Source organism: Podarcis melisellensis (assembly GCF_964234715.1).
Source record: "Podarcis melisellensis genome assembly, chromosome: 2".
In the NCBI taxonomy this organism is placed as follows: Eukaryota; Metazoa; Chordata; class Lepidosauria; order Squamata; family Lacertidae; genus Podarcis; species Podarcis melisellensis.
In genome coordinates this window covers 118,071,866-118,097,262 of record NC_138529.1, presented here as the reverse complement: position 1 = coordinate 118,097,262, position 25,397 = coordinate 118,071,866, and the positions used below count along the sequence as shown (strand labels likewise).

At 46.5% G+C, this 25,397-nt stretch overlaps 2 protein-coding genes and 1 long non-coding RNA gene across 7 annotated transcripts in view; all 3 read right to left on the bottom strand.

Moving 5' to 3' along the window:
- Positions 1 to 716: 716 nt before the first annotated feature.
- LOC309365507 lies at positions 717 to 24,309 on the bottom strand. Its single transcript, XR_014166214.1, has 2 exons — positions 24,176 to 24,309; positions 717 to 935 (listed from the first exon to the last, which is right to left on the bottom strand). It is a non-coding gene; the product is annotated as an uncharacterized lncRNA (long non-coding RNA).
- Positions 2,565 to 10,656, bottom strand: LOC309364800 (uncharacterized protein). 2 transcript variants are annotated; one of them, XM_081902712.1, is made up of 2 exons: positions 10,578 to 10,656; positions 2,565 to 4,153 (listed from the first exon to the last, which is right to left on the bottom strand). In XM_081902712.1, the coding sequence occupies exons 1-2, from the start codon at positions 10,621 to 10,623 to the stop codon at positions 2,703 to 2,705; spliced, it is 1,497 nt and encodes a 498-aa protein (XP_081758838.1). In that variant the 5' UTR covers positions 10,624 to 10,656; the 3' UTR covers positions 2,565 to 2,702. The 2 variants fall into 2 exon arrangements, with proteins under 2 accessions (XP_081758838.1, XP_081758839.1); XM_081902713.1 differs by having other exon boundaries at positions 2,565 to 4,150; positions 10,578 to 10,634.
- Positions 15,207 to 25,397, bottom strand: part of LOC309364802 (uncharacterized protein) — a 145,143-nt gene continuing 134,952 nt past the window's right edge. The window contains exons 1-2 of one of the 4 annotated variants that reach the window (XM_081902715.1): positions 20,157 to 20,236; positions 15,207 to 16,759 (exon numbers count right to left, since the gene is read on the bottom strand). In XM_081902715.1, coding sequence (XP_081758841.1) covers positions 15,309 to 16,759; positions 20,157 to 20,202 — 1,497 coding nt within the window. In that variant the 5' untranslated portion in view covers positions 20,203 to 20,236 and the 3' untranslated portion in view covers positions 15,207 to 15,308. Of the gene's footprint in view, positions 16,760 to 20,053; positions 20,086 to 20,156; positions 20,237 to 25,397 lie in introns of those variants that run through there. The other 3 variants (XM_081902716.1, XM_081902717.1, XM_081902718.1) reach the window with 3 other exon arrangements.

The following is a 25,397-nucleotide window of genomic DNA, read 5'->3' as shown; positions in this document are numbered from 1 at the left end:
AGCTCCGTCTGAATCTCCTCCCCTTCCACACCAGTTTAAGACTCTAGCCTTGCTCCACCTCTTCCTTAGCTCCTTCCTCCTCTGGGCCCTCCTGCCCGCTGGGGTCTCACCCTTTCTGGACTCTTCTGACGCTGAGTCCCCGGATTCACTCCCCACCCTCCGGCGGGCTTTAGGACCTGGTTCCCTATCCGGGCTACCTGCTGTGCCGCTCGCCTGTACATTTGAACTTGGCGCGCGCGCCCAGTCGGCAACCTTCCTTTTGACCGTTCCCTCGCTCCCCGATGGAGGCGTGGTCAGCCCTAACTCATCTTCTCTCCCTCCTGGAGGAGACGCTGGCCCTGATACCTGGGATTCTTCCCCCCCACTATGCTCTGGTGGGGAAGCTGGTCCTGATCTCCAGCCGCTGCTCTGGGAGTCACCGCTGGCCCCTTGCTCCTGGCGCGTCCCCCCTAGGACCCCCCTTGCCCTGGCCATCGGCGCCCCCCTCTAGGAATCTTCTGATTCGCTGGAAAGGCTCATGGAATCTCTCGGGCCACTGTCATCTTCTCCCATGCTGGCCTCAGATTCTTCCCCTTCGCTCTCCATTCCCTCTCTTCCCTGTGCCTCTGCTCCTGAGCCCCTGACAATATTATTTGTAACAATGATTTATTGATTGCCTTAAATATGATTGCCTTCTATGGCAAAACTTACCAGAAGAATAAGAAATCAAGACAACATTTTTAAAAAATAAACGAATGGAAATGGTTTATTGAATATTTACAGATAAATTGTAAACAGATAAAAACATTGGTAGGATTATTGTAATAACCTGCAGTTTCATACCAGTATATATTTAAAGAAGATGAATAAATGAGCAAATTAAGTTAATCTGGATATGCAGAAGATATTAAAAATAAATTTAAGGAACCGCAGAAAGAGGGGGAAGAAAGTCAAACCTTGAAATATCAAAATGATTGTAAAATTAGTGAAATGTATAAACATGAAAAGTATTTTAAAAAAATAATTGATTGCCTTCTAAACCATTTCAAGGCAATTTATATAAAAAATCTTTTAAAAAGCAGTTATATACACAAAGGCAACAAATAATAATAAGACTAAAACCGTAATAAGTGGAAACCAATTATTAAAATCTATTTATCCAGCTGGAAAAGGTCCCAATTCCTGCCCCCAAGGGATGCCATTCCACAGAACACAGGCAGTGACACTAAAAGCCCCATTCTGGGTGTGTGCTTTGGAGATCTTTGGAAATTGCAGGAGAAACTCTGCTGTATATCTGGGACTGAGCAGAACAGGGACTTGCACGTTAGTACAAACTCCTTGAACTCAGCCCAGTAGCGGATTGGTAGCAAGTGCAAATCCCACTAGCAGGCTGTTCTATGCTGGCAGTAGTTTCCTCCCACAAGCCTGACGTGGATGGCACTGTGGTCTAAACCACTGAGCCTCTTGGGCTTGCTGATGGCAAGGTTGGCGGTCCGAATCTGTGCGAGGAGTGAGCTCCTGCTGCTCTGCCCCAGCTCCTGCCAACCTAGCAGTTCGAAAGCACGCCAGTGCAAGTAGGTAAATAGGTACCACTGTGGCAGGAAGGCAAATGATGTTTCCGTGAGTTCTGGTTTCCGTCACAGTGTTCCATTGCGCCAGAAGCGGTTTAGTCCTGCTGAACACATGACCCAGAAAGTTGTCTGTGGACAAACGCCAGCTCCCTCGGCCTGAAAGCAAGATGAGAGCTGCAACCCCATAGTCACCTTTGACTGGACTTAACTGTCCAGGTGTCCTTTACCTTTTTTACCTTGCTCACACAAGCCACCTGGCTATTGCGTTCTGCACCAGCTACAGCCTGTGGCCCAACCTTCAAGGTATCTCTTTGTACGGTGTATTGCAGTAAGCTAACCATGAGGGATGTGAACAGATCCCTTTTTTTTTTCCAGTGTAGGTGGGACTCATGAGTTTTTTGAAATTTTCATAAAGATTTTATTTTCGTACAGCTTTTTCTGTTTCATTTTATGATGTACATGAAACAGAGATAGCAGCTATAACTATAGTGATCAGACGGGATTACTATGAGGAATGATATGCATCAAGCCATTGTGTCCGCAATGAAAGCACTGCGTTGACTGGGTTTGATTCATTGACAATAATTTCTGATCAAATCCCACAAGCCTCTGCACCTATGCCCTTTTTCTCTACTGCCATTTCTCTATGTCTGACAAGCACGTATAAGCATTCTAGGACACAGACCAGTTGCTGCACCAGGCATCCTAGGCCATGAAGTTAATAGGTTACTTTGATGTAGTTTGTTAATCTTTAGATAGATCTTAGGGCCAGGAAGAGAGTTCAGGAAGAGAGTTCACAAAGAGATGGTGAATACCACCCTTCCTTCCTTTACTGATCTAACTTTGTCCCACATGGGGTTTTTTGAAATGCTCAGAGGAAATCTGATTGGTTCTTACAAACACTGTGTAAAAAGTTCTTTTGTGAATAAAACGACCTGGGCCAAGGGGTAGGGAGAGAATTATTATACGCACTCCTCCCAGAGTCTTGCTGGTCAATCCTCATGTGTATTTTACTCTCTGTAGGAGTTATTTGATATGATTAAAGATCTTCCCACACTCGAACCCTTTCTAAGATGTATCCCTTGTACGAGTTCTGTACTGTTTAGGAAGGGAGCCCCTGTCACTGAAGTTCTTTCCATACACCAAACATTTCTAAGATTTCCTCCCTGTATGAGTTCTTTGATGCGACTTAAGGGAGCTACTCTGACTGAAGCTTTTTCCACACTCTGAACATGAATACAGCTTCTCTCCTGTATGAGTTCTTTGATGCAGCTTAAAGGTGCTATGGTGACTGAAGCTTTTTCCACACTCCGAACATGTATACGGTTTCTCCTCTGTATGAATTCTTTGATGCGACTTAAGGGAGCTACTGCACCTGAACCTTTTTCCACACTCCGAACATGTATACGGTTTCTCTCCTGTATGAGTTCGTTGATGCAATGTAAGGTGGCTACTCTGACTGAAGCTCCTTCCACACTCCGAACATGTATACGGTTTCTGTCCTGTATGAGTTTGTTGATGCAACATAAGGGAGCTACCGCGACTGAAGCTCTTCCCACACTCGAAACATTTATAAGGTTTCTCTCCTGTGTGCAATCTTTGATGCAAGGTAAGGCTGGAACTCTGGCTGAAGCTCTTTCCACACTCCAAACATGTATATTGTTTCTCCCCTGTATGAATTCTTTCATGCGAGGAAAGGCAGTCGATGCGACTGAAGCTCTTGCCACATTCCCAGCATTTATAAGGTTTGTTGCCTCGATGAGTTTGTTGATGTCTAGTAAGCCCATTGCTGCGAGCGAAGCTCATTCCACACTCCAAACACGTATGCGGTTTCTCCCCTGTATGAGTTCTCTGATGCGACTTAAGTGTGCTACTCTCACTGAAGCTCCTTCCACACTCTGAACATGTATACGGTTTCTCCCCTGTATGAGTTCTTTGATGCGAGGTAAAGGCACCATTGTGACGGAAGCTCTTTCCACACTCTGAACATGTATACGGTTTCTCCCCTGTATGAGTTCTTTGATGCAACCTAAGGCTGTTACTATAAATAAAGCTCTTTCCACATTCTGAACATGCATACGGTTTCTCTCCTGTATGAGTTTGTAGATGCAAGGTGAGGGAACTACTTTCACGGAAGCTCTTTCCACACTCCAAACATTTATATGGTTTCTCCCCTGTATGAGTTCGTTGATGTAACATAAAGCTGCTCCTCCAAATAAAGCTTTTTCCACACTCTGAACATGTATACGGTTTCGCCCCTGTATGAGTTCTTTGATGCAACTTAAGGGAGCGACTCTGACTGAAGCTCTTTCCACACTCGGAACATATATATGGTTTCTCTCCTGTGTGCACTCTTTGATGTAAAGTAAGAGTTGAGTGACTACCCAATCTCTTTCCACACACGGTGCATTCATGCTTTTTCTTCTCTCTAGGATTTTGATTTTCACCACCCTGAGATGTACCAGAGTCACCCTCCAGCTTCTGCTTTCGTCTCCCTTCTCGCCTGCTGCCTCCATCTTGAACCCTCAGATTCCTTTGCTCTTTGGATCCTTTCGGTGACACTTCTGATTGTTCCCCTTCTGCCAGCATCCCTTCAACATCTCCTGATGGAATAAAAAGGCAAACTGATGAAATGCTAAAGGAGCGTCTTCACCCCAATCATTCAGTCAGGACACAGAGATCCAGGTCCCAGGGCCTTGTGGCAGTTCCCTCACTGTGAGAAGGGAAGTTATAGGGAACAAGGCGGAGGGCCTTCTTGGTAGTGGTGCCCACCCTGTGGAACGCCCTCCCGTCAGTTGTCAAAAAAATAACTATGCAAATTTTAGAAGACAACTGGAGGCAGCACTGTGTAGGGAAGTTTTTAATGTTTTATGTTTTATTGTGCTTTTATATTTGTTGGAAGCCACCTAGAGTGGCTGGGGCAACCCAGTCCAATCCGTGAGGTACAAATAATGAAAGTATTAATGTTAGTATTATTATTTATTTAATTTATATACCACCCTATACCCGGAGGTCTCAGCGTGGTTCACAGAAAGGTCACATCAAATATAAACAGAATAAAAATACTAACCCAATAACACCCCCCCAAAAAAGAGCCACATTTGAAAAAGACTATAGGATGTCAAACATATCAAGCAAAAGCCTGGTTAAAAAGGAACATTGTTTGCATGGCACCTAAAGGTGTATATCCCTTCATGGATCACTGCCTTGTCGTGGTGAAGGAGCCTGAATAAGTCAGAGAAGCTATGACCTATGCCGTGCAGGGCCACCCAAGACAGACAGGTCAGCCAAGAGTTTAGACTAAATGTGATCCACCTGCAGAAAAAACTGGCAACCCACTCCAGTATTTTGCCATGAAAGCTCCATGGACATAAAACAGGAGGAGCTTTGAGAGGAAAGTGAGTTTCCAAGGCATGCTCTGATTCATGGGGTCACGGAGAGTCTGACATGACTAAGACGACTAAACAACAACAAAGGTGTATAAGGAAGGTGCCAGGTGAACTTCCCTGGGGAGAGCATTCCACAGACGCGCAGCCACCCTCCAGACCACTTGAGGAGGAGGCCCACAAAGGAAGACATCAGGATCAGGCTAGGTTCATATGGAAAGAAGCAGCCCTTGAAGTATTGTGATCCTGAGCCATGTAAGGCTTTATAGGTCAAAACCAGCACCTTGAATTAAGCCCGGAAACTAACTGGTAGCCAGTGCAGTCAGACCAGGATGAGGGTAATATGCTCACCCGCCAACTCCAGTGAGCAGCCTGGCCGCTGAATTCTGCATTAGCTGAAGTTTCCAAACTGTCTTCAGAGGCAGCCCTACGTATAATGCGTATCTATATCTAACCTTGAAGTTCCCAGAGCATAGACAACGGTAGATAGGCTATCCCTGTCCAGAAAGGGGTGTAGCTGGGCTACCAGCCAAAGGTGATGGAAGGCACTCCAGGCCATCTGAGCCTCGAGCGACAGCAAAGGATCCAGGATTACCCCCAAGCTACGAACCTGCTCCTTCAGAGGAAGTGTAACCCCATCAAGAGCAGGCGACCTCCCAGCCATCTGCTCTAGGGAACCACCCACTAACTGAGCCTCACTCTTATCTGGATTGAGCTTCAATTTGTTGGCTTTCATCCAGTCCATTACCGAGGCAAGACACTGGCGGGAGAGGGTGCTCAGGGATATTAGTAGTAGTAGTAGTAGTGGTGGTGGTGGTAGTGGCCTGTCTAAGTAAGGCCTCAGCCACGCTTGTAATTTTAATGTGGACTTGAAGTTGCTTGTTTCTTTTTTTTTTTAACCTCTTCTGCCCAGAACTCCCAGAAACTGCTGTATTTAATTTAAACACAAATGTTTTAAAATGTGTGGGGTTTGGGGGGGGCGTTATTGGGTTGATTTTATGTTTTGATTATGTACTTTGAGTTTTTATATTGCGATTTTATCCTGTGAACTGCCCTAAGGCCTGTGGGTACAGGGAGGTATACCAAAGTGAGAGCATTTGGGTCAAAATTAAGGGAGAGAAGAATAACAGAGACCTCACTGTGGGAGTTTACTATAGATCCCCAAGCCAAACGGAGGACATAGATGATGACTTCCTGGAACAGATGGCCAAGCATGCAAAAGGAAGGGAGATAGTAGTAATGGGGGACTTCAATTACCCGGATATTTGTTGGATGTCAAACTCAGCCAAGAGCATAAGGTCAAACAGATTCCTCACTGGCCTTGCAGACAACTTCATTGTCCAGAAAGTGGGAGAAGCAACAAGAGGAACAGCCATTTTAGATCTGGTCCTAACCAATGTTGATGACCTGGTTAGTGGGGTAGAAGTGGAAGGATCATTAGGCGCGAGTGATCATGCTCTTCTGAAGTTTACTATACAGCAGAAAGGAGCAGCCAAGCATACTAGGACTCAATTTCTTGACTTTAAGAAAGCCGACATCATAAAACTTAGGGAAGTGCTGGGTGAGATCCCATGGACAGTAATACTAAAAGGAAAGGGAGTTCATGATGGCTGGGAGTTTGTTAAGAGGGAGATAGTAAAAGCACAACTTCAGGCAATACCAATGAGACGGAAACATGGAAGGTGCCTAAAGAAGCCAGGGTGGCTATCTAAAGTTTACAGTGTTTCCCAACCGGTGTTCCGCGGCACACTAGTGTGCCGCGAGACCTTGCCTGGTGTGCCGCGAGTCGGGCGGCGAGAGGCGGGGCGGCGGCGGCGAGGATCCGCGTCGAGCCGGGGGCGGCTCCGCGGTGGTGGTGCCGAGGTTTCTCTCTCCATTCTCCCCTCACACACACACACAGGAAATAACACAGGATCAGCTGACAGGACCCGGCCAATGGGGCGGCGGCGGGGCAGCGCGCGCAAAAGGGAGGAGCGCGAGACAGCGGACGAGGAGGAGGCGGCATGTCCGGGCAGCAGCAGCAACAACAGCAGCAGCAGCAACTCCCGGCGACGAATCCTCAAGCCCCGGGCAACCCTACTCCCTCACCGGCCTCGGCCGCCCTCCTGCTCCACCCGCCGCCGCCTCCCCCGCCGTCGCCGGCCACCTCGGCCCCGCCGCCGTCCCCTCCTCCGCCCGCTATCGCCGCCACCACCACAACAGCCGCCGCCGCCTCAGCTGGGCCCATGCCTGCTGGGAGCGGCGGCGGCAGCAGCAGCGCCCCGGCGCCCTTCCTTCACGGCGGCGACCCGGCCCTCCTGGTTCGGGAGGCGGGCGCGAGAGCCCCACCCCTCGGCGCTCGCCAGCTCCGCGTGCGTCCTTGCCTGGGCGAAGGTGCTTATTGGACGGGAGGCTGCGGCGACCAAAGACCCCGGCGGCTGTCAGGAGGAAGCGGAGGAGGAGCGGGAGGCTGACCCCGAACTCGTGGGAGGAGGCGAGAGAGAGAAGGCGCTTGGGCAGCCACCCCAAGCCGGCGCACGCGGGCGCCCCTTTGGAGCTGCCCACCTGAGCGCACGGGACAGGAGCGGCGATTTGATTCGCGCCAGGCCACGCTTGCTGCGGAGGGAGGAGGAGAGCGGCGCCTTCCAGCCTCGTCTCGCTTCGTGACAGCGCCGACCGAGCCTGAGAGGGAGCAGATCCGAGGGGGATCTCCCCCACCCAGCCACCCCCTCGCCGCCCGCCCTGCTCCTGTCGTGGCAGCTGACGAGCCGACTCGCCCTGACCTGCGGGGTCCCCCACGCCGCCTCCGCTCACGGCGGCGACCCGGCCCTGAACGAGCAGGAGAAGGAGCTCAAGCGGCGCCTCAAGCGGCTCTACCCGGCCGTGGACGAGCAGGAGGAGGAGTTGGAGGAGTCCCTCAGTCCCTCGCTTTGCTGCCTCCTCCCCCCCCACCCCCAAAGCTTGGAGGTTCCCCGGCAAGGGGGAGGGGAAAAAATTGAAACTTACACTTTCGTGCATCCCTCCCGGCGTGATGCTGCGCGCTGACGTCACGGGGCTGTAATGGCGGTGTGCCTCGAGATTTTTTTCATCAATCAAGTGTGCCTTTGCCCAAAAAAGGTTGGGAAACACTGATCTAAAGAACTTTTAACTGAGTTAAGATTAAAAAAGGATGTGTACAAAAAATGGAAAAGGGGGGAAACCACCAAAGAGGAATTCAAACAAATAGCCAGCACGTGTAGACACAAAGTCAGAAAAGCTAAAGCACAGAATGAACTCAGGCTTGCTAGAGAGGTTAAAAGCAACAAAAAAGGCTTTTATGGGTATGTTTGTAGCAAAAGGAAGAACAAAGAAACAGTGGGGTCACTCAGAGGAGAAGATGGTGAAATGCAAACAGGGGACACAGAAAGGGCTGAACTCCTCAATGCCTTCTTTGCCTCAGTCTTCTCCGATAAAGAAAACAATGCCCGACCTGAAGAATTTGGAGCAAATGATTCAGCAGAGGAAACACGGCCCAGAATAACTAAGGAGATAGTACAAGAATACTTGGCTAGTTTAGACATATTCAAGTCTCCAGGGCCAGATGAACTGCATCCAAGAATATTAAAAGAACTGGCAGATGTGATCTCAGAACCACTGGCAGTCATCTCTGAAAATTCCTGGAGAACAGGCGAAGTCCCGGCAGACTGGAGGAGGGCAAATGTTGTCCCTATTTTCAAAAAGGGGAAAAGAGAGGACCCGAATAATTACCGCCCAGTCAGTCTGACATCAATACCAGAGAAGATTCTGGAGCAGATCATTAAGCAAACAGTCTGTGAGCACCTAGAAAGGAATGCTGTGATCACCAATAGTCAGCATGGATTTCTGAAAAATAAGTCATGTCAGACTAACCTGATCTCGTTTTTTAACAGAATTACAAGCCTGGTAGACAAAGGGAACGCAGTGGATGTAGCCTACCTTGATTTCAGCAAGGCATTTGACAAGGTGCCCCATGATATTCTTGTAAAGAAGCTGGTAAAATGCGGTCTTGACTATGCTACCACTCAGTGGATTTGTAACTGGCTGACTGACCGAACCCAAAGGGTGCTCATCAATGGTTCCTCTTCATCCTGGAGAGGAGTGACTAGTGGGGTGCCACAGGGTTCTGTCTTGGGCCCGGTCTTATTCAACATCTTTATCAACGACTTGGATGACGGACTCAAGGGCATCCTGATCAAATTTGCAGATGACACCAAACTGGGAGGGGTGCCTAACACCCCCGAGGACAGAATCACACTTCAAAACGACCTTGACAGATTAGAGAACTGGGCCAAAACAAACAAGATGAATTTTAACAGGGAGAAATGTAAAGTATTGCACTTGGGCAAAAAAAAAATGAGAGGCACAAATACAAGATGGGTGACACCTGGCTTGAGAGCAGTACATGTGAAAAGGATCTAGGAGTCTTGGTTGACCACAAACTTGACATGAGCCAACAGTGTGACGCGGCAGCTAAAAAAGCCAATGCAATTCTGGGCTGCATCAATAGGAGTATAGCATCTAGATCAAGGGAAGTAATAGTGCCACTGTATTCTGCTCTGGTCAGACCTCACCTGGAGTACTGTGTCCAGTTCTGGGCACCACAGTTCAAGAAGGACACTGACAAACTGGAACGTGTCCAGAGGAGGGCAACCAAAATGGTCAAAGGCCTGGAAATGATGCCCTATGAGGAACGGCTAAGGGAGCTGGGCATGTTTAGCCTGGAGAAGAGGAGGTTAAGGGGTGATATGGTAGCCATGTTCAAATATATAAAAGGATGTCACATAGAGGAGGGAGAAAGGTTGTTTTCTGCTGCTCCAGAGAAGCGGACACGGAGCAATGGATCCAAACTACAAGAAAGAAGATTCTACCTAAACATTAGGAAGAACTTCCTGACAGTAAGAGCTGTTCGACAGTGGAATTTGCTGTCAAGGAGTGTGGTGGAGTCTCCTTCTTTGGAGGTCTTTAAGCAGAGGCTTGACAACCATATGTCAGGAGTGCTCTGATGGTGTTTCCTGCTTGGCAGGGGGTTGGACTCGATGGCCCTTGTGGTCTCTTCCAACTCTATGATTCTATGATTCTGTACAATTTTAATAAATTACAATAAAATTTTGATAAATTACAAAAAAATATTACAAGTTCCAGGGGGAAGCCCCTGAAGAAGGTTTCCCAATGCTTAAGGGTTTGCCTTGACCCCAAGCCCTATGGGGAGCCCAAGGAAGGTCCCCCACCTGCCCAAGTTGGCCTGCAGGGAGGAGAGCAGGAGAAAAATCTGCCCTTCCATTGGCAAAAGATGTCCTACCCCCATACAAAGGGGGAAAGCCCTATAAATGCATTATTTTAGCGGAATTATATACAGAATGCATTAATTATGGCAAATGTAAATATTTGGCGAAATACCCTTTGTAAAAGCGTGAGCATTAGGCGAGATCTGCACCAAAATGCTGACCAATTTTCAAGAGGTCTTTAAAAATAATAACCTGTGAAAATCTGGATAAACTGACGACGAGAAAAAGGAGACACAGAAAAAAACTTACATTGAAACCCTTTGCCTAACGGGGTGTTTTTTTAATCCCTCCCCACAACTCCCTCCAGCAGCACCCCCACTCCCCCCCCCCCAGTTATAATATATAACAATGTGACGCACCTCCAGCGCCTCCGCGAGGAAGGACAGCCGCCGCCATGTTCGGCATCTCCCCCCCCCCCCCCAAGCGGGACAGGAAGCGGAAGCTGCAATTCTCCCGACAGCCTTTTTTCTCCGCTCTAGGAATCTCAGCTCTGTCGCCGCTGCTCTTAACCGTTTCGGAGCCGAGCGGCAGGAGCATCTGGGCTTCTCCGGGCAAAGAGCGAGGAGAGGCGCTGGTCTCGCCTCCGGAAAGCCCCGCTGGATCAGCTGCACGGGAGCCCCAAATAGTTTTCTAAACTATTTTTAAAATATCTATATTTTTTTTTTCAATTTTCAAAATAACATTTTTCCAAATTTGCCATAAATGTCTTCCCCCCCGGCCCCCCTAGTTTCCGTCTCCCGTTTATTCTCCTTGCATATAATTATATTTCTCCAATTAATTTCAACTTCTTTCCCCCCTCCTAATTCTATTCTTGGTTCATAAATGTTGCATCAAACCTGCCAATGTTTTGATTTTTTTACAGTGTTCTCTAAAATAGTCTATAAAACTTTCCCATTCTAGATTGCATTTTTTCTCATCTTGGTGCCTGATCGTCACGGAAAGTTTAGCCATTTCGGCAGAGTCAGTCATCCATTCTTCTTTCGTTGGGACCTTTTAATCTTTCCACACCTGTTTCTTCTGCTTCTTAATTTCTTCCTTTATGCCTATCAGTTCTGAAGACATTACTTAATGAAAGCATCATATAGCACTTTGTGTTTAGCCATGTAGTAATAAATAATAATAATAATAGTAATAATAATTTTATACCCTGCCCATCTGGCTGAGTTTCCCCAGCCACTCTGGGCTGCTCACAATCGAGTGTTAAAAACAATACAGCATTAAATATTAAAAACTTCCCTAAACAGGGCTGCCTTCAGATGTCTTTTAAAGATAAGATAGCTACTTATTTCCTTGACATCTGAAGGGTGGGCGTTCCACAGGGCGGGCGCCACCACCGAGAAGGCCCTCTGTCTGGTTCCCTGTAACCTCCATCCGGCCTAGGGGCCGGGGCCTGCACTCACCACCACAGTTTAGAGGCCTGAGCAGCTCCCTGCAGCAAGTGACCAAATGGTTTTAAATGTTTTAAGTACTTTTAATTTGCTGCACTTTAAATGGTGGTTGTTACTTTTTATAATATTTTATTATTTTATTGTTTTATTTCTGCTTGGGTTTGGAGAAGTATTTAGTCAGGGTGGGGAGTAATTTAATTTTAGCACTATTGTTTCTTGCTTTGCTTCTTTTTTATTATTCTGTTAAGTTATTGTATAGTTTGTATTTTGCTTTTTAAGGGGAAGGGTCAGGCCTGCCTGGGAGTGGGAAACAGCCAATAGAATGGCTGGGGCAGGTTCCATGGGGGGGGGGATGTATTGGGACACCCGATCTCAGTGATCACGGGCAGGAGGAGGAGTTACGCTAAGACCAGACCATGTCATTACCGAGGAGGCAGGGTTAGTCGTTGTTTGAGCACTATCCCTGCCTCCAGGTCTGGTCCTGACCGGAAGGATACTGGAATCAGCAAGGGAAACCCACATGACCTGAAAGTGTTGCTGTGCAATGCCAGGTCAGTGATGAATAAAACCATTGCCATCCACGACCTGATTGTGGATGGAGGGCTTGACCTGGCATGTGTAACAGAGACTTGGTTGGATGAAGCAGAAGGGCCTGTCCTTGCTGCTGCTTGCCCACCAGGTTTCTCTTACGCACAACAACCCAGGTCATGTGGGCGGGGAGGGGGGGTTGCAGTGATTTTTAGGAAGTCATTAGTCTGCACCAGGCGTCCTATTGGGAAGACCCAGTTCTCTGAGTGCATGCTCTGGAAGTTGGGCAATAGGGGCAGTACAGGATTCCTATTGGTGTACCAACCTCCCCACTGCACCAAGGATTCCCTGCCCGAGCTGCTTCAGGTTGTGGCGGATATGCTCCTGGAGACACCTAGCTTGGTTGTCCTGGGGGATTTTAACATCCGTGCCGACACAACTTTACTAGGGGCTGCTTGGGACTTCGTGGAAAGCATGGCCCCCATGGGGCTGTCCCTGAATAAGTTTGGCCCAACTCATAGTCGCGGACATGCCTTAGACTTGGTGTTTACCTCTACGGATGTTGGTGATCTGACACTAACTAAAAGCAAAACAAAAGAAGTGCCATGGTCAGATCACTTCCTGGTGCAACTGGACTTCTCCGAGACCCATCCCCTCTACAGGGAGCTGGGACCAATTCGGATGGTCCACCCCCGCTACTTAATGGATCCAACTGGTTTCCAGAGAGTGGTAGGGGATGTTTTATCCCAAGTTGATGGCCTCTCAGCTGATTCCCTGGTGGCCCGCTGGAATGCAGAGTTAACCAGGGCTATTGACTATCTGGCTCCGAAGCGCCCTCTCCGATTGCATGGAGCCCGGACAGCCCTGTGGTTTTCCCAGGGCTGAGGGCGATGAAACAATTGTTGAGACGACTAGAGCGGCGGTGGCGGAAAATTCACTCTGAATCAGACCAGACATGGGCTAGAGCTCAACGTCGAGCCTACCCAGTGGCAATGGCGACAGCGAAGAGGGCCTTCTTCGCCACCTCCATGGCATCTGCAGAAAACAGCAGCAGGAGACCTTTTCAGGTGTTTCACAATCTATCGGAACCGCCTGCACCACCAGGGCCTGGTAGGGACCCCAAGATCTCCTGCAATGCTTTTGCAAAGTTTTTTGCAGATAAAGTCGCTCAGATTCAGGAGGTAGATTCCACCGTGGGAGCAGGGCCAGGGCGGGAGAGTGCTAGAGTTCTGTCTAATCCTGTTATATGGGATCAATTCCAATCTGTTACCTCCGAGGATGTGGACAGGCTGCTTGGACAAGTGAAACCGACCACCTGTCTCCTTGATCCTTGCCCATCTTGGCTGATAAAAGGGAGCCGGGAAGGGCTGGGCGATGGGCTCCGCGGGGTGGTGAATGCTTCCCTCTGTGAGGGAGCCTTCCCAGACCCGCTGAAAGAGGCGGTCATTAAACCACTTATTAAAAAAAAATCTTTAGACCCAGCCAATTTGGCTAACTATTGGCCAGTCTCAAATTTACCATTCTTGGGCAAGGTGATTGAGCGGGTGGTTGCCGAATAACTCTAAGCACGCCTGGAGGATGCGGACCATTTGGATCCCTTTCAATCGGGATTCAGGCCTCACCATGGGACTGAAACTGCCTTGGTTGCGCTGGTTGATGATCTCTGGTGGGCTAGGGACAAAGGTGAGAGCCGTTTCCTAGCTCTGCTGGATCTCTCAGCGGCCTTTGACACCATCGACCATAACATCCTTCTGGACCGTCTTGAGGGGCTGGGAGCTGGGGGCACTGTTATACGGTGGCTCCACTCCTTTCTCCTGGGTCGTGTCCAGAAAGTGGTGTTGGGGGATGAATGTTCAGACCCCTGGGCTCTCACTTGTGGGGTGCCCCAGGGTTCCGTCCTCCCCCCAATCTTTTTAATATCTATATGTAGCCGCTGGGAGAGATCATCGGGGGGGGGGGGGTTGGGCTGGGTGTTCATCAGTATGCAGATGACACCCAGCTCTACCTCTCCTTTAAATCAGAACCAGTGAAGGCTGTGAAGGTCCTGTGTGAGTGCCTGGAGGCGGTTGGAGGATAACTATGCTTTCCTCTGCTTAAGAAATTTCTTGACGGTAAGACCTGTTTGAGAGTGGAAAGTTTCTCCAAGCAAAATTACCAGGTTTGTCCTTGTTTTCCTGCTCATTGTTTGGAGAGAAACAGACCGCAAGCCGGGTTCAGACATCCCAGTAAGTCAGACACTGGTGTCTTCTCAATGGAGCAATGTCAGAAATCCGGGAGCAGCCGAAAGGTGTTACCATATTTTAGCAGTGTATATACCTGGGGGCTACCAGTTCACACGAAGCCATCACTTTTTTAAAAAAATAAATGATTTATATTTGATTTTACAAATTCATTCACACTCAAAATAACAAATAATAAAAATTATACAAGATTCTTCTGAATCTCAAGACAGTTTCCCCCCAAATTCATTACATAACATTTCCCATATTTCCTTTGTTACTTTACAGTTCCACCACACATGGTAAAAGGTGCCTTCCTTTTCTTTACATTTCCAGCAAATATTTGAACTTGTCCTGTACATTTTTGCTAATTTACCCAGGAGTTAAATACAAGCTGTACATAATTTTCATATAATTTTATTTTGATGTATAAGGTAAAGGGACCCCGGACCATTAGGTCCAGTCGTGGCCGACTCTGGGGTTGCGGCGCTCATCTCGCTTTACTGGCCAAGGGAGCCGGCATACAGCTTCCGGGTCATGTGGCCAGCATGACTAAGCCGTTTCTGGCGAACCAGAGCAGTGCACGGAAACGCGGTTTACCTTCCTGCTGGAGCGGTACCTATTTATCTACTTGCACTTTGACGTGCTTTCGAACTGCTAGGTTGGCAGGAGCAGGGACTGAGCAACGGGAGCTCACCCCGTCGCCGGGGATTCGAACCACCAACCTTCTGAACAGCACGCCCTAGGCTCTGTGGTTTAACCCACAGCACCACCCACGTCCCTATTTTGATGTATAACACGCTGTAAATTTCAAATCCTCTCTCCATAATTTTTTGATATGATTAAAGATCCTCCCACACTCCATCCCTTTCGAAGATGTTTCTCTTGTATGAGTTCTTTACTGTTTAGGAAGGGAGCCCCTGTCACTGAAGTTTTTTCCATACACCAAACATTTCTAAGATTTCCTCCCTGTATGAGTTCTTTGATGCGACTTAAGGGAGCTACTCTGATGGAAGCTTTTTCCACACTCTGAACATGAATACAGCTTCTCTCCTGTATGAGTTCTTTGATGCAGCTTAAAGGTGCTATGGTGACTGAAGCTTTTTCCACACTCCGAACATGTATACGGTTTCTCTCCTGTATGAGTTCTTTGATGCGACTTAAGGGAGCTACTGCACCTGAAGCTTTTTCCACACTCTGAACATGTATACGGTTTCTCTCCTGTATGAGTTCTTTGATGCAACGTCAGACGGCTACTGCACCTGAAGCTTTTTCCACACTCCGAACATGTATACGGTTTCTCTCCTGTATGAGTTTGTTGATGCAGTGTAAGTAAGCTACCACGACTGAAGCTCTTCCCACACTCGAAACATTTATAAGGTTTCTCTCCTGTGTGCAATCTTTGATGCAAGGTAAGGCTGGAACTCTGGCTGAAGCTCTTTCCACACTCCAAACATGTATATTGTTTCTCCCCTGTATGAATCCTTTCATGTGAGGAAAGGTAGTCACTGCGACTGAAGCTCTTGCCACATTTCCAGCATTTATAAGGTTTGCTGCCTCGATGAGTTTGTTGATGTCTAGTAAGCCCATTGCTGCGAGCGAAGCTCATTCCACACTCCAAACACGTATGCGGTTTCTCTCCTGTATGAGTTCTTTGATGCGACTTAAGGAGGCTACTCCGACTGAAGCTCCTTCCACACTCCGAACATGTATACGGTTTCTCCCCTGTATGAGTTCTTTGATGCAAGGTAAGGGTACCATTGTCACTGAAGCTCTTTCCACACTCCGAACATGTATATGGTTTCTCCCCTGTATGAGTTCTTTGATGCAACCTAAGGCTGCTCCTCCAAATAAAGCTTTTTCCACACTCTGAACATATATACGGTTTCTCTCCTGTATGAGTTTTTAGATGCAAGGTGAGGGAACTACCTTCACTGAAGCTCTTTTCACACTCCAAACATTTATATGGTTTCTCCCCTGTATGAGTTCGTTGATGTAACATAAGGCTGCTCCTCCAAATAAAGCTTTTTCCACACTCCGAACATGTATACGGTTTCTCTCCTGTATGAGTTCTTTGATGCGACTTAAGGGAACGACTCTGACTGAAGCTCTTTCCACACTCGGAACATATATATGGTTTCTCTCCTGTGTGCACTCTTTGATGTAAAGTAAGAGTTGAGTGACTACCCAATATCTTTCCACACACGGTGCATTCATGCTTTTTCTCCTCTCTGCCAATTTGGTTTTCACCACCCTGAGACATACCAGAGTCACCCGCCGGCTTCTGCTTTCGTCTGCCCTCTTGCCTGCTGCCTCCATCTTTAACCCTCAGATTCCTTTGCTCTTTGGATCCTTTCGGTGACACTTCTGATTGTTCCCCTTCTGCCAGCATCCCTTCAACATCTCCTGATGGAATAAAAAGGCAAACTGATGAAATGCTAAAGGAGCGTCTTCACCCCAATCATTCAGTCAGGACACAGAGATCCAGGTCCCAGGGCCTTGTGGCAGTTCCCTCACTGTGAGAAGGGAAGTTACAGGGAACGAGGTAGAGGGCCTTCTTGGTAGTGGTGCCCACCCTGCGGAACGCCCTCCCGTCAGTTGTCAAAAAAAATAACTATGCAACTTTTAAAAGACAATTGGAGGCAGCCATGTAGAGGGAAGCTTTAAATGTTTTATTATGCTTTTGTATTTGTTAGAAACAGCTAGAGTGGCTGGGGCAACCCAGTCAGATCCGTGGGGTACAAATAATGAAAGTATTAATATGGTATTATTATTTATTGAGTTTATATACCCCCCTATACCCTCGGCATGGTTCACAGAAAAGATAACATATATAATCAGAATAAAAACAACCCAATAACACTCCCCAAAAAAGAGCCACGTTTGAAAATGACTACAGGATGTCAAAGATATCTAGCAAAAGCCTGGTTAAAAAGGAACATGTTTGCATGGCACTTAAAGGTGTATATCCCTTCATGGATCACTGCCTTGTCGTGGCGAAGGGGCTTGAATAACTCAAGAGAAGCTAAGACCTATGCCGTGCAGGGCCACCCAAGACAGACAGGTCAGCCGAGAGTTTAGACTAAATGTGATCCACCTGGAGAAGAAACTGGCAACCCACTCCAGTATTATGCCATGAAAGCTCCATGGACATAAAACAGGAGAAGCTTTGAGAGGAAAGTGAGTTTCCAAGGCATGCTCTGATTCATGGGGAGTATAAGGAAGGCGCCAGGTGAACTTCCCTGGGGAGAGCATTCCACAGACAGGGAGCCACTGCAGAGAAGGCCCTGTTCTCGTGTTGCCACTCTCCAGACCAGTTGAGGAGGAGGCCCACGAAGGAGGGCCTCAGGATCTGTTTAGGTTCATATGGAAAGAAGCAGCCCTTGAAGTATTGTGATCCTGAGCCATGTAAAGCTTTATAGGTCAAAACCAGCACCTTGAAACTAACTGGTAGCCAGTGCAGTCGGACCAGGACGGGGGTAATATGCTCAAACCATCTTACTCCAGTGAGCAGCCTGGCCGCTGAATTCTGCACTAGCTGAAGTTTCCAGACTGTCTTCAGAAGCAGCCCTACGTATAATGCGTATCTATATCTAACCTTGAAGTTACCAGAGCATAGACAACGGTAGATAGGCTATTCCTGTCCAGATAGGGGTGTAGCTGGGCCACCAGCCAAAGGTGATGAAAGGCACTCCAGGCCATCTGAGCCTCGAGCGACAGCAAAGGATCCAGGATTACCCCCAAGCGACGAACCTGCTCCTCCAGAGGTGTAACCCCATCAAGAGCAGGCGACCTCCCACCCATCTGCTCTAGGGAACCACCCACTAACTGAGCCTCACCCTTATCTGGATTGAGCTTCAATTTGTTGGCTTTCATCCAGTCCATTACCCAGGCAAGACACTGGCGGGAGAGGGTGCTCAGGGGTGTTAGTAGTAGTAGTAGTAGCCTGTCTAAGTAAGGCCTCAGCCACACTTTTAATGTGGACTTGAAGTCGCTTGTTTCTCCTTTTTTTTTAACTTCTTCTGCCCAGAACTCCTCTTGCAGAAACTGCTGTATTTAATTGAAACGCAAATATTTTAAAATGTGTGTGGTTTGAAAGTCCCTCCAAAATTAGGGACTTTGAAACATGCTTTTAAATACTTTCTGGACTACATTGCTGAATGTGGGGAATGGGACTGTGGGGTTTCCCCGAGACCTACTCCTCAATGAGAAAGGAAAGAAATTAAGAAAAAGATCAACAAAAGACAAGGTCAAGTGCAGGTGTAAACAAGAAGAAGATCTTGTTACAGGAAAAATCCGAGGGCTCCCTTGGACAAAACAAAGACACCAACCAGGATAACTTGGAGCAAAACAGCAGCCTGTAGGCTTGGCCTTTATTGAACTGTTGCAACAGGGTATTCCCCTCACGTGCAGGAGAGAGGAAAGACCCAGAAGAATAGTGTGCAAGGTCTTATAAAAACTTTTGAAATTCCCCTCCTCTAGGTCTAGCCCACCCCCAGAAACGTCATGCATACATTACAGAAAGGAGGGGTTGAGGGAGGAGTTGTGGTGGTAACCTGAGTGTCTTGTCACCTGGCTGGTTCCTCCTTTCCCCCTCCCCATGAGTGCTTTCCAGAGGACAAAGGGCAGTTTGCAGTTTCCTGCCCCCTGAGGGAAGATCTGCTCAGTGTCCTTTGTTTGAATCCACTCCCATATGCAGGTTCTTTGTGATCTTGATTGTCTTCTGTCTGGGATCATCAGGGTTGGTATGGGCAGGGCTCCTGTGTATGTGCTGAGACCAAGACTAAGTCACCCCCCTTGGTTAGTTCTTGTCATATGGAGTAAAATAAAAATGGAACAGTGCAAATCCAATGTATGGTTGATTTTCTATGAATTTATAACAGAAATGTGGCGTTATAACAGAAATGTGGCGTATGTAGTGTGTGAGTGTGAAGTTTATACAAACAGAATGATTGGGGTGGGGGGGTTCCTGCTACAATCTGCAGAAGGTTTTTATGTTTCCCCCCCTTTTTATGTATTGTAATGTATGTTTTGTTAATTTTGTTGTTGTTTTCTTTTCTACTTTTTTCTGTAATTTTTAAACTTCTAATAAATATCATTTAAAAAAAATAAAAATAAAATGTGTGTGGTTAGCGGGGGGCGGGGGGGTTATTGGGTTGATTTTGTTTATGTTTTGATTATGTACTTTGAGTTTTTATATTGCAATTTTATCCTGTGAACTGCCCTAAGGCCTGTGGGTATAGGGAGGCATACAATTTTAATAAATTATAATAAAATCAGGCCGGATAAAAATTATTACATGTTCCAGGGGGGAGCCCCTGAAGAAGGTTTTCCAATGCTTATGGGTTTGCCTTGATCCCAAGCCCTATGGGGAGCTCAAGGAAGGTCCCCCACCTGCCCAAGTTGGCCTGCAGGGAGGAGAGCAGGAGAAAGATCCTCCCTTCCATTGGGAAAAGATGTCCTACCCCCATACAAAGGGGAAAAGCCCTATAAATGCATTATTTTAGCGGAATTAAATACAGAATGCATTAATTATGGTAAATGTAAATATTTGGGGAAATACCCTTTGCAAATGCGTGTCCATTAGGATAAATCTGCACCAAAATGCTAACCAATTTTCAAGAGGTCTTTAAAAATAGTAACATGTGAAAATCTGGATAAACTGACGACGAGAAAAAGGAGACGCCGAAAAAAACTTACATTGAAACGCTTTGCCTAACAGGGTTTTTTTTTTAATCCCTCCCCACAACTCCCGCCAGCAGCACCCCCCCCCCCAGTTATAATATATAATGATATGACGCACCTCCAGCGCCTCCGCGAGGAAGAACAGCTGCCGCCATGTTCGGCATCTCCGCCACCCCCGAAGCGGAACAGGAAGCGGAAGCTGCTATTCTCCCGTCAGCTTTTTTTCCCTCCGCTCTAGGAATCTCAGCTCGGTCGCCGCTGCTCTTAACCGTTTCGGAGCCGAGCGGCAGGAGCCTCTGGGATTCTCCGGGCAAAGAGCAGGAGAGGCGCTGGTCTCGCCTCCGGAAAGCCCCGCTGGATCAGCTGCACGGGCGCCCCAAAACGTTTTCTAAATTATTTTTAAAAATATATATTTTTTATTTTCAATTTTCAAAATAACATTTTTCCTTTTGGTACATACATATCCAATCCAAATTTGCAATAAATGGCTTTTCCCCTTGCCCCCCTGGTTTCCATTCCCCCCCTTTATTCTCCTTGCATATAATTACATTTTTCCAATTAATTTCAACTAATTTTCCCCCTCCTAATTCTATTCTTAGTTCATAAATGTTACACCAAACCTGCTAATGTTTTTACAGTGTTCTCTAAAATAGTCCATAAAGCTTTCCCATTCTAGACCGAATTTCTTCTCATTTTGGTGCCTGATCTGGACGGTGGTTGTTGTTGTTTAGTCGTTTAGTCGTGTCCGACCCTTCGTGACCCCCTGGACCAGAGCACGCCAGGTGAACTGATCTTCACGGTTAGTTTAGCCATTTCGGCAGAGTCCATCATCTTGAGTTTCCCATTCTTCTTTTTTTGGGACCTTTCCTTCTTTCCACATCTGGGCTAGTAGCATTCTGGCCCCTGTAGTCGCATAAATAAACAGTCTCTTGCTTCCTTGGCAATTCTTCTACTATTACGCCTTGTAAAAAAGTCTCTGGCTTTTTTTAACAAATGTAATTTTAAGAATTTTTAAAAGTTCATTGCATATCATTTCCCAGAAGCCCTTTACTTTTTGACACGTCCACCACATAGGCTCCCTCTCCTTGCTGCTTCTGCCCATTTGGAGAGGGTGGGTGAGGAAGCAGACAGAGCTAGAAAAACAAAGAGGAGCCTGGCTGAAAGGAGCTTCCTCCCGAGTAATAATAATAATAATAATAATAATAATAATAATAATAATAATAATTTATACCCCTCCCATCTGGCGGGATTTCCCCAGCCACTCTGGGCGGTTCCCAACAGAATAATAATAATAATAATAATAATAATAATAATAATAATAATAATTTATTATTTATACCCCACCCATCTGGCTGGGTTTCCCCAGCCACTCTGGGCGGCTTCCAACAGAATATTAAAATACAATAACCTATTAAACATTATAAGCTTCGCTGCCTTCAGATGTCTGGTACAAGTCAGATAGTTGTTTATTTCCTTGACACCTGATGGGAGGATGTTCCCCAGGGCGGGCGTCACCACCAAGAAGGCCCACCGCCTGGTTCCCTGAGTGTCGGCCTCAGCAGGTACACATTGGCTTGATTTTGCTGTTTGCTGAAGCTGAGCCTGGAGAAGACGGAACAACTGACCGCTCTCAAAGGGGGTGACCCACTGGAGGTGGGGCTGCCTGTTCCAGAGGCTGGTGTGTGTCGACTCTGTAGTGGGCTGCCTTAAATGCTCTTCCTAACACAGGGCTGCCACCAAAGATGCTCCACAATCTTCACAACCTGATGACTTCTCCCTTCGCTCGCCAGCTGAGTTGTTGGTTTCCAGATGTCATAGAAAGATACCCTGAGGCAGTTGTTTGGTGGCAGGACGGTTCCCAGTCCTCATGGCATAGCAGTGACTTCAGAAGCCAAATAAATTGCGCAAAATGTATTTCTCCTGGAGAAGCGAAGCTTCGCCACCCCACCCCGAAACCCTGCACAACTAGTTGAACAATAAGTTTATTAGGCCTTACAAAAACATCACAAAATAGTGGCAAGTTGTTATTCAGAGCAGGGGACGCAGGATAAGGAAATAGAAAAAGGCGAAGAAGTATACAAATTAGGGTGCATTGTGTTGTATGCCCGAGGTCAGCCTGTAGACCTGATAACACCCCATCTGAACTATACATTTAAAGCAATATCAAACCATTTTAAACAATAATGCCATTGTCGTTGTCCCCCGCCGGGGATCCTGGAAGCGTAGTTTGTTAAGCAGAGCTGTTAGGAGACACATTTTTCCTCACAGAGCTAAAGTTCCCAGCATTCCCTGGGAAGTCACAGCACTGTATCAGGAAGTTTTAAATGTTTGGTGTTTTATTACAATACAATTTTTTTATTACCGTCATAGACCAGCATAAAAGGGTGGGATACAGTCATTTAAAATTTGAAAAGCGTTTTGGAAAGCTAAAAGGTATGAAAAGGTGAATATAAAAGTCTATAAGACTGGGGATGGAGGACAAGCTCTTTCTGGGTCACCAAATCAGGTAGAGGGAATCAGGACCGGGGACCCTGCCAGTACCGCTATCTTGCTACCCACTAGGAAGGCTGTCAACGCCACTCATGAAGATTTGAATCAGGAGTGGAGAACCTCAGGCATCATAGTCAGGGGCACTAACTGCGGCCCTCCAAGCCTCTCTCTGGCCCTTAGGACTCTCCCCAGGCCACACACCCCCTTCCCAGCAACACAGAAGACACTCCTTGAGTGTTTTTGCCTAGCCGAAATGTGCCCTTGACTCTGATCATGCCTGTTGTTTCCTTGGATGGAGGTAGCAAATTTTGCCTCTGGATCCGCCCCTAATATTGTCTTGAATAGAAAGAGGCTCCCAGGTGGGGGGAAAAGCTTCTGCAGCCTCTACAGTGGTATCTTGTTCTCAAACGCCTTGGTACTCCAACAACTTGGAACCCAAACACCGCAAACCCGGAAGTAAGTGTTCCAGTTTGCAAACTTTTTTGGGAAGCCAAATGTGCCTTGATTCAATTGTGAGTGTTATGCTTCTGTTTTGAGTGTTACGCTGAGGTCTGTCTGTGTTTGCTATTTATTTTGCAGTTTTGTTTTTGCGGCTCTTTTTGTTTTGTTTTTGTGAGTGTGTGGAACCCAGTTCAGCTACCGACTGATTGATCGTGTGATTGTAGTACATTGTTTATTGCTTTCATTTTATGGATCAATGGTCTCGTTAGATGGTAAAATTCATGTTCAACTGCAGTTTTAGGGGTTGTTTTCAGAAGTCTGGGATGGATTAATCCATTTTACAATACTTTCTATGGGAAAGCGCGCCTTGGTTTTGGAATGCTTTGGTTTGGGAACAGACCTCCGGAATGGATTAAGTTTGAGAACCAAGGTACCAATGTATATTAATCCTGAGGGCAATGCCCATTCAGTTCCCCTTAACAAGGCTCTGGGATTTTGCTTGTAGGCCGGTCTATTTTGATATTTGCAAGGAAGCATTTCCCCCCCTTTCCCTCTCAGGACTCAGTTTCACTGAAGAGGAATGGGCTCTGCTGGGTCCTGACCAGAGAGCCCTGAACAGCCAAATTAAGGAGTAAGGTTCCCTTTTACTCTGCTTGATGATAATATATCTTCAGAAATGCAAGTAAATTAACTGGCAATACTCAACCGGTTTAACGACTGTGTGTCAGCATCACAAGTCTTATTCTTTTGGTACAGCGAGATTTATCTATTTGTGTATATCTTCCGTATATCTCTTTCTATAGCTCTGCTTCTGTTTATCTACCGTTTTCCCGTTTTACAAAAATCCACAGGAGGATTAACCCTGGTCAGATGCCAGTAGAAAAAGCAAAAATTATTATCATATTATTTGTAACAGTGATTTACTGATTGCCTTAAATACGATTGCCTTCTATGGCAAAACTTACCAGAAGAATAAGAAATCAAGATAACATTTTTTTTTAATAAAAGAATGGAAATGGTTTATTGAATATTTACAGATAAATTGTAAACTGATAAAAACATTGGTAGGATTATTGTAATAACCTGCAGTTTTATACCAGTATATATTTAAAGAAGATGAATAAATGAGCAAATTAAGTTAATTTGGATATGCAGAAGATATTAAAAATAAATTTAAGGAACCGCAGAAAGAGGAGGAAGTCAAACCTTGAAATATCAAAATGATTGTAAAATTAGTGAAATGTATAAACATGAAAAGTATTTTAATAATATTTTTAAAAAACAATTGATTGCCTTCCAAACCACCGTCCCAAGGCAAATTATATAAAAAAATCTTTTAAAAAGCAGTTATATACACCAAGGCAACAACAAAAATAAGACTAAAACTGTAACAAGTGGACACCCATTATTAAAATTTATTTATCCAGCTGAAAAAGGTGGAAAATGTCCCAATTCCCCCTCCCCCAAAAGGGATGCCATTCCACAGAACACAAACAGTGACACTAAAAGCCCCATTCTGGCTGTGTGCTTTGGAGATATTTGGAACTTGCAGGAGAATCTCTACTGTATATCTGGGACTGAGCAGAACAGGGACTTGCACGTTAGTACAAACTCCTTGAACTCAGCCCAGTAGCGGATTGGTAGCAAGTGCAAATCCCACTAGCAGGCTGTTCTATGCTGGCAGTAGTTTCCTCCAACAAGCTTGACATGGATGGAACTGTGGTCTAAACCACTGAGCCTCTTGGGCTTGCTGATGGCAAGGTTGGCGGTCCGAATCTGTGCGACGGAGTGAGCTCCTGCTGCTCTGCCCCAGCTCCTGCCAACCTAGCAGTTCGAAAGCACGCCGGTGCAATTAGGTAAATAGGTACCACTGTGGAATGAAAGCAAATGGTGTTTCCGTGAGTTCTGGTTTCCGTCACGGTGTTCCATTGCGCCAGAAACGGTTTAGTCCTGCTGTCCACATGACCCAGAAAGTTTTTGTGGACAAACGCCAGCTCCCTCGGCCTGAAAGCAAGATGAGAGCTGCAACCCCATAGCTGCCTTTAACTGGACTTAACTGTCCAGGGGTCCTTTACCTCTGTCACACAAGCCACCTGGCTATTGCGTTCTGCACCAGCTACAGCCTGTGGCCCAACCTTCAAGGGTGGCTCTTTGTACGGTACATTGCAGTAAGCTAACCATAAGGGATGTGAACAGATCCCTTTTTTTTCCAGTGTAGGTGGGACTCATGAGTTTTTTGAAATTTTCATAAAGATTTTATTTTCGTACAGCTTTTTCTGTTTCATTTTATGATGTACATGAAACAGAGATAGCAGCTATAACTATAGTGATCAGACGGGATTACTATGAGGAATGATATGCATCAAGCCATTGTGTCCGCAATGAAAGCACTGCGTTGACTGGGTTTGATTCATTGACAATAATTTCT

Coding starts and splice junctions, on each gene's coding strand:
- LOC309364800 (XM_081902712.1), bottom strand. CDS start 10,623: ATGCCGAACATGGCGGCGGCTGTCCTTCCTCGCGGAGGCGCTGGAG. Junction 4,154..10,577: donor TCCTCGCGGAGGCGCTGGAG/GTGCGTCACATT, acceptor TTATTCCATCAG/GAGATGTTGAAGGGATGCTG.